We start from the raw sequence: 13,732 nt of genomic DNA, 5'->3' as shown, positions 1-13,732 counted from the left end.
AAACCTTCCTAAGGGAACCTTTAGTTCTCTGGGAAACATCCTGGAGGCTCGATCCTAGAGCTATCCGGTGCGAAAGCCCCTTTAGTGTTGTCACCGGTTCTGGTTTGTCTGTTGTAAAATGTTTTGTTCCTGTGGTCCTCAGCGGATGAGAAGCGCTTGCCTCCGGCACCGACGCTGATGCTGCTGTCTACAGATGGAGTTCTGTGTCCGTTCTCTTTGCTGAACCTCAACGCCGGGGCGAAACAGCTGAGCGTGTCTGCGGCCCCGCTGCCCGAGGACGGAGAGAGAGCGCCTGCCGCCCGTAAGACCTCCGACACACCACTCGCTGAAGGCCTGATATACTCACGACAAAGCTTTCTCGTTCTCCACTTAGGGGTGAAGCTTGTGTGAAATACCTTTGCTGCGATATCCCGACGAAGTCCACATTTAAATATCATAGACTGTGAAAAAGTATGTTCGTAGTGTGTGTGACATCACCCGTAGTGACTTTAAGTCTTAATATAATTTAAACGGATGAGTTATAAAAACATTCACCCCCCTCACAGTCGTCATGAAGGGCAAAATTAGAGATATAGACCAAAACCACTTTCTGCACCAGACTGTAAACGTGTTTTTCTGCTGTAAAGTTGGGCATTTTAACATGAGGGTTTATGGGATTGAGTCTTGTCTGCAGCCGGCCTCTAGTGGCCAGTGGATGAACTGCAGTTTAAGTCAGTTAAAAAAGGCGGAGCTTCAGAGCCACACCCACTTATGTAATCGGCACGTGGACCAATAGTGCGTTAGTGCCCGCCCACTTTTTTTTTTCAGCTGCATTGATTTCGGAAGTATTTTTTCCAATTGTCTTAGTTAAATCATAATTTTTGAACCAAAGCAACCAGCTTCAAGGAGAATCACATTACAAACTTTGATTTCAAACTAAGAAGTTTATAAAAATCGGACTCACACAATCTCTATTACACAGTTTCAAGCTGTTTTGGTGCGATTTGCTCGCAGAAATGCTCTGATTGACGGAATTTTTGTACAGCCTCATGGGTAATGTAGTTTTTCACCATGAAATCAGGTGTTAAACATGATTATCTTAAACAGAAGTTAAAACAAAGCAGGCTGATGACTTGAACAAAAGCGTATGCCGTCGATTGACGTCGTCGTAGCTCACAGTAGGGCCGTCGACCTTTAAGCGTTTGTTAAAAATTAATTTCCTTATTGAGAAAATGAATGGAGTTTTTACTTCCAGAACCGACTGTTGCGCTCGATAGTAGTTCAGAGGTGTTTCCCAGCTGGAGCGAACTTTTCCAAACTTCGTCTTGGCCTGATTTTGTTCTGAATGACTTCACACCAGTTCGTTCGTTTGAAGTATATCAGCGCCTTTACTGAGCTCTGAATCAAACCTACAGGCTGCTCTGATGTTGATTAGGGCTGTCAAAATGGCTGAAAAGCTAAATTCAAATTTTTAAATGGAAAACAATCCACTTCTACTCACTACATCTACATATTGTTGGTCAAAAACACCAGACGCTCAACTTGATCTTTTTTTTCGTCAGCAGGAAGAGCCTTTTCCCGCCATTTTTTCATATTAACAACGCAGCCACACCTGGATAAGCTAACAAAAACACGCCGCGTCGGTTACGTCATTATGTCTCGCGCGCCTCTCGACACACCAAACATTCGAATGCACGTTTTTATTTTTATTTTTTCATTCAAAGAATATTCGAAATTAAAATTTTTATTTGACAGCCCTAATGTTGATTGATTTATTTCAGTTGTAACACTTTAAAACTCTTTTATATCTTTTGTTTCAGAGTCGGTTTCCTCTGCTGCTCCCGTTTCTGCTCCATCCACCATCTTCCCATCGTTCTCCGCACCACCTGGCACAGCCCCGCCCCCAGCCTCATTATCATTCACAGCCCCGCCCCCAGCATTTACAGCCCCAGCCTCATCCTTCACAGCCCCGCCCCCAGCCTTCACAGCCCCGCCCCCCGCAGCCTCATCATCTTTCACAGCCCCGCCCCCAGCCTCATCAACCTTCACAGCCCCGCCCCCAGCCTCATCTTTCACAGCCCCGCCCCCAGCCTCATCTTTCACAGCCCCATCATCTTTCACAGCCCCGCCCCCAGCCTCATCATCTTTTACAGCCCCGCCCCCAGCCTCATCATCCTTCACAGCCCCACCCCCAGCCTCATCATCCTTCACAGCCTCATCATCCTTCACAGCCCCGCCCCCAGCAGCCTCATCATCTTTCACAGCCCCGCCCCCAGCCTTCACAGCCCCGCCCCCAGCCTCTTCAGCCCCGCCCCCTTATCCAACCTCTTCAGGTTTCTCGTTCTCTCTTCCTCCTATGGGATCCGCCGCTCCCTCAGGCTTCTCTCTCGGCTCCAGCTCGGCTGGTTTCTCCTTTACTGCTCCCAAACCCCCCTCCTCCTCCTCCTCCGACGCTTCTGCCTTCTCCTTCTCTTCCTCCGCTCCACCTCAGCATCTTCCCGCTGTTTCTCCCATCATCAGCGGCCCCAAAGCCCCGGCGGAGCCTGCAACGCCTGCCGTCAGGATGAACCTCACCGACAGGTGAGTGCCTGATCCATAAAGTATGTTCGTAGTGTGTGTGACGTCACCCGTAGTGTTTCTGAAGAGCAGTGGGCGGAGCCGGCCGTCGCCATCTTGGCCGCGCGTCACTCCCGGATAAACGAGCATGTGCAGCGAGGCGGATTAGCTGAGGTGACGTGATGCTAACAGACACCAGACAAACGGCTAGTAGTGACATCAGCGGCAATCCACCTGTCACTCAAGTGGCCACGCCCTTAATTATGCACATCTTTAAGGCTTAATATCATTTAAACAGAGTTATAAAATAATTCACCCCCCTCACAGTCGTCATGAAGGGCAGAATTAGCGATATAGACAAACACTTTTTGCACCAGACTGTAAACATGTTTTTCTGCTGTAAAGTTGGGCATTTCAACATGAGGGATTATGGGTAATGACCCTCGTCTGCAGCCGGCCTCTAGTGGCCAGTGGATGAACTGCCGTTTAAGTCTCTTCAGTGTTGGTTTCGAGAGAGAGACTGAAGGTTGCTGCTTGGCCTGATCTCAATATTTAATTTCCTGGATAATCCTGAATGATTAAATGAGCATTTGGCGTGTTTTGCGGCAGGTTTTCGGCGGTGGACACCATGACGTCGGTCCCGACTCCTGCCCAGCCGTTCTCTTTGACCTCGACGCCCAAACCCACAGCCGTGGAGGTCATCGGTCCGACGGGACCCGCACTCAAACCAACCGTTCCTGCAGGTACACACTCACATTCCCAGCTCCTCGTTTATTAAACACAAGTATGATCGGCTTTAAATCCATCAAAACACATCGGGATCTATGAAGAGACAAACTGATGTTCAAGGGTCTTTTATTGTCATTCCAGACACATTGTTACATGAAGGAACAAAACGAAATACTAACAGGGTTCGTACAAGCTGCTTAAACTACTTGAATTTGACTTTTTGATGTTTAAGATCCTGGAAAACCCTTGAAAACAGCCATATTTATGAAGAGGTGCTTGACAAGTGCTTTAATTATTTAAATACAATATATATGAAATAGATTTTTTCCGAAAAAACACAAATAATGAAATTTGTATTTAATATAAATTTGTAGTCCTAGGATTATAGTCCTTGAAAACCAAAAAATTAGTGCTTAAAGTCCTTGAAAGTCCTGGAATTTCTTTTTACCGTATCTGTACGAACCCTAAGGTCCTAGGGTGTGTGTCTAAGCAGCTACCTCAATAAATAGCATGATAGTAATAAAAAACTAGAATAGACAATGCAAGAATAAAAACAGTGCAATAATTAGTAATAAATTAGGACATAAATAGTTAAATAATAGTGCACATAAAATGTCTAAATAATACTGTTATTTAAAAAATAAATGTGCAATGTGAAGAGCATGTTCAAGCTCTTTGTGCTCACATATACCAGAAATTAAAATAATCTGACACTGTTTATTAAGATGCAATGATAAATAGACATGCACAGTATGCATTATTATTATTATTATTATTATTATTATTATTATTATTATTATTATTGTATAGACAAATGAGCACTTGTTTTGTGATAATTGTCACTGAAATTAATATATATGATTTCCTGGAAAATATATATCTGTAAATGATTTAATCGATGAAAAATACAGTAATATTGTGAAATATTATTACACTTTAGAATAATAGTTTTCTATATAATGAACTATATTCCTGTGATAAACTCTGAATGTTCAGCATCATTACTCCAGTCTTCAGTGTCACATGATCCTTCAGAAATCACTCTAATATGAGGATCTGATGCTCAAGAAGCATTTATGATTATTATCAGTGTTGAAAACAGTTCATATGTTTTTGTGGAATCTGATACATTTTATTTGTCAGGATTCTTTGATGAATAGAAAGTCCAAAAGAACAACATGGAATATAATCTTTTGTTTCATTATCAATGTCTCTACTGTTGATCAATGAATGCATCCTTGCTGAATAAAACTATTAATTTTCTTTTTTAATTATTAACGTTTGAATGGGAATGCAAATCCTCATATTAGAGTGATTTGTGAAGGATCATGTGACTCTGAAGACTGGAGTAATGATGCTGAACATTCAGCTTTGATCACAGGAATAAATTACACTTTACTATATATTCACATAGAAAACTGATGATTTACATTTCCTTGAGCTGGATATGATGCGCTTTGTGCTTGAATTTAAGGTAAACTGTTAATAAAGTGTGATGCATTTAGCATTTTTTTAACGTTTTTATGCATATGAGCATTTAAAAAAAATCCTTTAAACGAACTTGTCATACTTTCACATGTTGGATCATTCTGTGAATGTCTTCATAAATGAGGCACCTTGAGCCATTATATCTGATGATGATGATGATGATGATGATGATTAGGGCTGGGTATTGACACAAATTTCACAATTTGATTAGATTACGATTCACAAGCTTGCAATTCGATTTCGATTCAGTATTGATTATTTTGGATATCAGGTTCAATACATGGCAAATTTTCTCAAGGAAAACAAATCTCTAACTAATGCTGTTAACTATGGGAGTCAGTGGTAGCCTATAGGCTTCATTAGCCTACTATAATACTGAAGGTAAAAAATAACTGATTTGTTTACAAACACTTCAGTTACACTTTTATTTATTTTTATAATAATAAAGTTATATGAAATATAAACATTTTAAATGGTGGCTGTCATAAAAACCTGCCAGATTTATTCAAACATGCATTAAAAATGTAAGAACATTAAAAATGATAATGAATATGTAATATGGTGCATATATTTAGCAAAATGCTCCTCTAGAGTTAATTGTTCTCGCTGACTGACGAGTTTATGGTCACTGGATGTGGTTTTTCTGAGGTAAATGTGACGTTACATGACATTGTTTACAAGCTGTTTTACTGACGTCTTTCCACGGTTGAAACACTGATTGAGCGACTCCATGTCACATGATACGGACTTCGATAAGTTGTACTCTATCTTTTAACACACCTTCAGATGCTCATTCTGTAACTGGTGTTATTAAGGCGGAGGAGGAGATCATGTGCTCCTCTAGAGCTGAGCCAGAGCGATCTCACACCACAGCGACAAAACGCTATTTATGTTTTTGAATTTCGTAAGAAAATGGACATAATTTGAAATCTGAGACTTTGTTTCATATCAATAATAACAAAGCACAAAGATTATTGTGATTTATTGGATGGGATGCGCGCAACAATGTTCCATTCATTCATCAACTGAAAACAGGACGACTAATCGATTCTTGGGATTTAAGAATCGATTAAAATCGAGAAATCTATATTTTTTTCCCCAGCCCTAATGATGATGATGATGATGCTGATGATGATGTTGTGTTTCAGTGTTGTCCCGCAGCGCCGCTCCTCCAGCCGCTCTGCAGAAGCCAGCCTCAGTCGCCACTCCTGCGCAGGTACAGCACCAGACAGGCCTTGACTGCGGCTAGTGGTTCTTAATGTCATCTCATGATTTGGCAGCAGGTTTATTAGGCTACTGTCACTTTAAGACCTGACGCACGGATCCAATATACTGTTACACGTGCGTTTTCTTTCTCAACTGGTTACGTTAAAACATAACTGACTGTGTTTACGTGGATACTCGCCAAGACCGGCATTTTGACATTGTTTTGTGTGTTTGACTGTTAAAGCACAATAAGCAGCGAAACAGAACTCAATTTAGTACTAAGAGATGGCAAATTACAAACACTTAGATAAATTCAATATAGGCTGAGAAACAAATGTAATAAACGGCTTTCAATTTTTCTGCAACAGTAGGTCTATGTAAAAATTAGTGCTGGGCAGCGATTAATCGCATCCCAAATAAGTTTGTGTTTACATAATATATATGTGTGTGTACTGTATATATAAATACACACATATGCATGTTGTATATGTTTAAGAAAAATGTGTTATTTATATATAAAATATTTATAAATAAATTATGTATAAATATATGAATGTGGGTATATATACCGTATATACATGCATTTCTTAAATATATACATGCATATGTGTATTTACATATAAAGAATAGTTATACACAGCACACACACATATATTGTGCAAACACAAACTTATTTTGGATGCGATTAATCGTTGCCCAGCACTGGTAAAAATAAAACTGCATAGTCTTCACTGCATTAATTAAACATACACTGATTGTTATTAAAGCCACAAGAAGTCATTCAGTCGAGAGCAGTGAGTGATTTTCTCTCTCTTTTGTAGTTTGATTAACATTAATGACACAGACGGCAGCAGGTTTATTAGGCTACTGTCACTTTAAGACCTGACGCACGGATCCAATACACTGTTGCACATGTGTTTTCACGTTCACTCAGAACACCGTAGTGACCGCATGGCAACACCCTGGGTTTTTGCACTGCCAGTGGTTTAAAAAGCATGAAAATAATCTTTATATCTTAATAATCTTTAATAAACTTTCGTGATGACGGAGAACATCAGTGTCATGCGAGCGTAACCATGATAGAGATGATAATCAAACTCCAGCCATAGACTGAGCTCTGCAGCGCGACACTAACATCTGTCTGTGAAAGAAGATCGTGGGGACATTTTATTGGCTCCCGATCTGGTGTCGTCATGTAGACTGATCTGCCCGGTGTGTGTTTGCATGGCAGGTCGTGTCTGTGAAAGCCCTGGAGAAACAGCTTCAGCAGAAGAAGGAAGCGGACCCCGTCATGACGGGAATAATGGAGGAGGTAGAGTCAGTCATCACATGTTCACATGCTCACGTCTGATTGGCCGGTCGTGTTGACGCTGCCCTGTTCTCTGCTCAGATCGCTCACTTTCAGAAGGAGCTGGACGATCTGAAGAGCCGCTGCAGGAATGCTGATTTCCGGGTGGGAAGCACAGACGACATGAAAGACCTGAGGAAAGACTCGGAGAACTTCCACGCCTTCACACTGGAGATCAAGGAAACCACAGAGGTACAGCACACACTTAAAGGGACAGCGCACCCTAAATCACAATTACATCATTTACTCACCCTGGCGTTGTTCTGATGCCCTGCTTTCTTTTTCGGACCACAAAAAGGAGAATTTATTTTATTTTAAGTCACATATAAGTCACATTTTTCTTAGTCTTGATTTAAGCTGGAAGAATCTCACGTTTTTCTCCTCAAATCCACGTCTCTATCCAGGTTTGTTTTCACAGGCAAATACAATTTACAATCTGTCAAAATGACAGAAATCACTTTGAAATGGTGTCAAGTAATGCTGCAGTTAATTAACATTTTTGATTAAGGCAACATGTTACATAATACAGATATATATATATATATATATATATATATATATATATATTACTATAGTGATATTTAACTCGTACGTTATTTGCTGTTTAAAGATTCACGTTTTTGTGGTTATTCATGGTCTGTTGAAAGTCCCTTGTTGATGCTTTTACACTTTTAAATATCCCTTTAATGTTCAATGGTTGAAGAGGTAAATACACTTTTGTTTAATTTTTTTTTTATGTATTATTGCGTTCATAGAGCGAGTCTTTCACTGATTGTTTACAGCTTAACGGAAGTTACACCCATAATTCGTGCAAAGCATCATGGGGCGTAGGAATAAGGTGGATGATGATGAACTGTAGATGTCACAGTAGTTGTGTGTTGTGTGATTGACTGTTGATCTGTTGTACGCAGTCTCTTCACGGGGACATTAGCGCGCTAAAGACTAGCTTGCTGGAGGGTTTCGCTGGAGCCGAGGAGGCGCGAGCTCAAAGCGAACTCAACCGAGACAGAGACTATCTCCAGCTTCTCTACAAGAAACCCCTGGACCCGCGGCGAGAGGAGCAGCTCAAGGTCTCCTCTCACACACACACACACACACACACACACACACACACGTTTGAGGACGAATGCATCGCGATTCTCTCTCGAAACGATTCTGAGCTTAGTTATAAACTAGCCTAGAGCGCCGTCTGCTGTTATAAACTAGCCTAGAGCGCCGTCTGCTGTTATAGAGCGCCGTCTGCTGTTATAAACTAGCCTAGAGCGCCGTCTGCTGTTATAAACTAGCCTAGAGCGCCATCTGCTGTTATAAACTAGCCTAGAGCGCCGTCTGCTGTTATAAACTAGCCTAGAGCGCCATCTGCTGTTACAAACTAGCCTAGAGCGCCATCTGCTGTTATAAACTAGCCTAGAGCGCCGTCTGCTGTTACAAACTAGCCTAGAGCGCCGTCTGCTGTTACAAACTAGCCTAGAGCGACGTAGCCTAGAGCGCCGTCTGCTGTTACAAACTAGCCTAGAGCGCCGTCTACTGCGTCTACTGTTACAAACTAGCCTAGAGCGCCGTCTGCTGTTACAAACTAGCCTAGAGCGCCGTCTGCTGCGTCTACTGTTACAAACTAGCCTAGAGCGCCGTCTGCTGTTACAAACTAGCCTAGAGCGCCGTCTACTGCGTCTACTGTTACAAACTAGCCTAGAGCGCCGTCTGCTGTTACAAACTAGCCTAGAGCACCGTCTACTGTTACAAACTAGCCTAGAGCGCCATCTACTGTTACAAACTAGCCTAGAGCGCCGTCTGCTGTTACAAACTAGCCTAGAGCGCCGTCTGCTGTTACAAACTAGCCTAGAACGCCGTCTGCTGTTACAAACTAGCCTAGAGCGCCGTCTACTGTTACAAACTAGCCTAGAGCGCCGTCTACTGCGTCTACTGTTACAAACTAGCCTAGAGCGCCGTCTACTGTTACAAACTAGCCTAGAGCGCCGTCTACTGTTACAAACTAGCCTAGAGCGCCGTCTGCTGTTACAAACTAGCCTAGAGCGCCGTCTGCTGTTACAAACTAGCCTAGAACGCCGTCTGCTGTTACAAACTAGCCTAGAGCGCCGTCTACTGTTACAAACTAGCCTAGAGCGCCGTCTACTGTTACAAACTAGCCTAGAGCGCCGTCTGCTGTTACAAACTAGCCTAGAGCGCCGTCTACTGTTACAAACTAGCCTAGAGCGCCGTCTGCTGTTACAAACTAGCCTAGAGCGCCGTCTGCTGTTACAAACTAGCCTAGAGCGCCGTCTGCTGTTACAAACTAGCCTAGAGCGCCGTCTGCTGTTACAAACTAGCCTAGAGCGCCGTCTGCTGTTACAAACTAGCCTAGAGCGCCGTCTGCTGTTACAAACTAGCCTAGAGCGCCGTCTGCTGTTACAAACTAGCCTAGAGCGCCGTCTGCTGTTACAAACTAGCCTAGAGCGCCGTCTGCTGTTACAAACTAGCCTAGAGCGCCGTCTGCTGTTACAAACTAGCCTAGAGCGCCGTCTGCTGTTACAAACTAGCCTAGAGCGCCGTCTGCTGTTATAAACTAGCCTAGAGCGCCATCTGCTGTTACAAACTAGCCTAGAGCGCCATCTGCTGTTATAAACTAGCCTAGAGCGCCGTCTGCTGTTACAAACTAGCCTAGAGCGACGTAGCCTAGAGCGCCGTCTGCTGTTACAAACTAGCCTAGAGCGCCGTCTACTGCGTCTACTGTTACAAACTAGCCTAGAGCGCCGTCAGCTGTTACAAACTAGCCTAGAGTGCCGTCTGCTGTTACAAACTAGCCTAGAGCGCCGTCTACTGCGTCTACTGTTACAAACTAGCCTAGAGCGCCGTCTGCTGTTACAAACTAGCCTAGAGCGCCGTCTACTGTTACAAACTAGCCTAGAGCGCCGTCTGCTGTTACAAACTAGCCTAGAGCGCCGTCTGCTGTTACAAACTAGCCTAGAGCGCCGTCTACTGCGTCTACTGTTACAAACTAGCCTAGAGCGCCGTCTGCTGTTACAAACTAGCCTAGAGCGCCGTCTACTGCGTCTACTGTTACAAACTAGCCTAGAGCGCCGTCTGCTGTTACAAACTAGCCTAGAGCGCCGTCTACTGTTACAAACTAGCCTAGAGCGCCATCTACTGTTACAAACTAGCCTAGAGCGCCGTCTGCTGTTACAAACTAGCCTAGAGCGCCGTCTACTGTTACAAACTAGCCTAGAGCGCCGTCTGCTGTTACAAACTAGCCTAGAGCGCCGTCTGCTGTTACAAACTAGCCTAGAGCGCCGTCTGCTGCGTCTACTGTTACAAACTAGCCTAGAGCGCCGTCTGCTGTTACAAACTAGCCTAGAGCGCCGTCTACTGTTACAAACTAGCCTAGAGCGCCGTCTGCTGTTACAAACTAGCCTAGAGCGCCGTCTACTGTTACAAACTAGCCTAGAGCGCCATCTACTGTTACAAACTAGCCTAGAGCGCCGTCTGCTGTTACAAACTAGCCTAGAGCGCCGTCTGCTGTTACAAACTAGCCTAGAACGCCGTCTGCTGTTACAAACTAGCCTAGAGCGCCGTCTACTGTTACAAACTAGCCTAGAGCGCCGTCTACTGCGTCTACTGTTACAAACTAGCCTAGAGCGCCGTCTACTGTTACAAACTAGCCTAGAGCGCCGTCTACTGTTACAAACTAGCCTAGAGCGCCGTCTGCTGTTACAAACTAGCCTAGAGCGCCGTCTGCTGTTACAAACTAGCCTAGAACGCCGTCTGCTGTTACAAACTAGCCTAGAGCGCCGTCTACTGTTACAAACTAGCCTAGAGCGCCGTCTGCTGTTACAAACTAGCCTAGAGCGCCGTCTGCTGTTACAAACTAGCCTAGAGCGCCGTCTACTGTTACAAACTAGCCTAGAGCGCCGTCTGCTGTTACAAACTAGCCTAGAACGCCGTCTGCTGTTACAAACTAGCCTAGAGCGCCGTCTGCTGTTACAAACTAGCCTAGAGCGCCGTCTACTGTTACAAACTAGCCTAGAGCGCCGTCTGCTGTTACAAACTAGCCTAGAGCGCCGTCTACTGTTACAAACTAGCCTAGAGCGCCGTCTGCTGTTACAAACTAGCCTAGAGCGCCGTCTACTGTTACAAACTAGCCTAGAGCGCCATCTGCTGTTACAAACTAGCCTAGAACGCCGTCTGCTGTTACAAACTAGCCTAGAGCGCCGTCTGCTGTTACAAACTAGAGTGCCATCTGCTGTTACAAACTAGCCTAGAGCGCCGTCCGCTGTTACAAACTAGCCTAGAGCGCCGTCCGCTGTTACAAACTAGCCTAGAGCGCCGTCCGCTGTTACAAACTAGCCTAGAGCGCCGTCTGCTGTTACAAACTAGCCTAGAGCGCCGTCTACTGTTACAAACTAGCCTAGAGCGCCGTCTGCTGTTACAAACTAGCCTAGAACGCCGTCTGCTGTTACAAAGTAGCCTAGAGCGCCGTCTGCTGTTACAAACTAGCCTAGAGCGCCGTCTACTGTTACAAACTAGCCTAGAGCGCCGTCTGCTGTTACAAACTAGCCTAGAGCGCCGTCTGCTGTTACAAACTAGCCTAGAGCGCCGTCTACTGTTACAAACTAGCCTAGAGCGCCGTCTGCTGTTACAAACTAGCCTAGAGCGCCGTCTACTGTTACAAACTAGCCTAGAGCGCCATCTACTGTTACAAACTAGCCTAGAGAGACATCTGGTGTTACAAACTAGCCTAGAGCGCCGTCTGCTGCGTCTGCTGTTACAAACTAGCCTAGAGCGCCGTCTACTGTTACAAACTAGCCTAGAGCGCCGTCTGCTGTTACAAACTAGCCTAGAGCGCCGTCTGCTGTTACAAACTAGCCTAGAGCGCCGTCTGCTGTTACAAACTAGAGTGCCATCTGCTGTTACAAACTAGCCTAGAGCGCCGTCCGCTGTTACAAACTAGCCTAGAGCGCCGTCCGCTGTTACAAACTAGCCTAGAGCGCCGTCCGCTGTTACAAACTAGCCTAGAGCGCCGTCTGCTGTTACAAACTAGCCTAGAGAGACATCTGCTGTTACAAACTAAGCTCAGAAATCCACGAATCGCGATGCGTGATGTCCCAGCTCGTCTTGTGTGATTAGCGTGTGCTGAAAGTGTGTTTTTGCCACAGGAGATCCGCCGCTTGTACCAGTACGTGAAGTTCGCCATGGAGGACGTGAACGGTGTTTTAGACGTGGAGTGGGAGATGCACCTGGAGCAGAAGAAGAAGCAGAGGTGAGCGGACGGGGTTATTGTGTTTCCTGAGAAGAGAGTCCAAACATCTATTGTGGGATATCACAGTTAAGAACGCTGGATGGAAACAGTGAGGTGTGCGTAAGTTCTTGAACTTATGCGTTCATTAGGGCTGTCGAATCAACATTTGAATTTCGAATATTTGTCGAGTTTAAAAAAGCTTGCACATTCGAATGCAAAAAACGTGCATTTGGATTTTTGATGTGTCAAGAGTCGCACAAGACGTGATGATGATGATGATGACGACGTAACTAACCCGGTGTGTTTTTGTTAGCTTATCCAGTACAGCAGGTGCAGCTGCGTTGCTAATTTTTTTAAAATAGCGGGAAAAGGCCTGATGACGAAAACCGTGCAGTGACATACTTGACCAAACCTGCACATCGGTCAGAGGTGTGTGTGTGAGTGTGTGTGTGTGTGTGTGAGAGTGTGTGAGTGTGAGTGTGTGTGTGAGTGTGTGTTTCGTCAGGTGGAAACACTGTCAACAGAAAGCACTCAGATCAAGAGCGTCTGGTGTGTGTGATGATCTATATGTAGATGTAGTGAGTAGAAGTGAGTGTTTCTGAATGCCAGTTTGCTGTTGTGTGTTCATGTAGTTCTTTATGCTTCTGTTGAAGTGTTTTCTCAAGTCACTGATGCACAAACACAGTTTAACACACTATTGTAACCTAATTTTCCTTGCATGTATATTAAGGAAATGATATGTTAGATTTTATCTTGATTTGGTTTATATTTGCTCATTGCGCTCGCTTGCGCCCTCCTGTGGGCAATACAGCAGCTTTCCCGTTAACATTAAGTATTGCCTTTAGAATTCAAATTTTGCTGATATTTAAGAAAGAAATTCGGATGTAGCTTTTCAGCCATTTTGACAGTTCTAGCGCTCATATGTTGTTGTTTTTTTATCCGATAAGAAGACGTGCGCTGATGGAAACACATTTACTGAATAAATGCCTTGATGCCTCAGCGTCAGCTGTGATTGGATAACAGGAGTAACCAGCGGACCAATGGCATCGCAGCATCTCTAATGTTGGTTTGGTGTTTCTGAAACGCCGGAGTCGAAGTGTGTGATCAGAATGATCTGGTGTAATTCCCTCCAGAAGCGTCTCACACACACACGAGTGTGTTCCCGAACGCCAGAGAACATGACAGCGTTTACT

At 44.3% G+C, this 13,732-nt stretch overlaps 1 protein-coding gene across 1 annotated transcript in view; it reads left to right on the top strand.

Annotated features, from left to right (window-relative positions):
* The window catches only part of nup214 (nucleoporin 214), a 94,183-nt gene that overhangs the window by 20,390 nt on the left and 60,061 nt on the right, over nucleotides 1–13,732 (top strand). Inside the window, exons 11-18 of the mRNA XM_079872171.1 lie at nucleotides 143–301; nucleotides 1,800–2,559; nucleotides 3,145–3,278; nucleotides 5,901–5,968; nucleotides 7,190–7,270; nucleotides 7,349–7,498; nucleotides 8,218–8,376; nucleotides 12,457–12,560. Coding sequence (XP_079728297.1) covers nucleotides 143–301; nucleotides 1,800–2,559; nucleotides 3,145–3,278; nucleotides 5,901–5,968; nucleotides 7,190–7,270; nucleotides 7,349–7,498; nucleotides 8,218–8,376; nucleotides 12,457–12,560 — 1,615 coding nt within the window. The remainder of the gene's footprint in view (nucleotides 1–142; nucleotides 302–1,799; nucleotides 2,560–3,144; nucleotides 3,279–5,900; nucleotides 5,969–7,189; nucleotides 7,271–7,348; nucleotides 7,499–8,217; nucleotides 8,377–12,456; nucleotides 12,561–13,732) is intronic.

This window comes from Squalius cephalus (genome assembly GCF_949319135.1).
Source record: "Squalius cephalus genome assembly, chromosome: 5".
In the NCBI taxonomy this organism is placed as follows: Eukaryota; Metazoa; Chordata; class Actinopteri; order Cypriniformes; family Leuciscidae; genus Squalius; species Squalius cephalus.
Note: the sequence above shows the minus strand (reverse complement) of the source record. Positions and strands in the feature narration are given on the sequence as shown.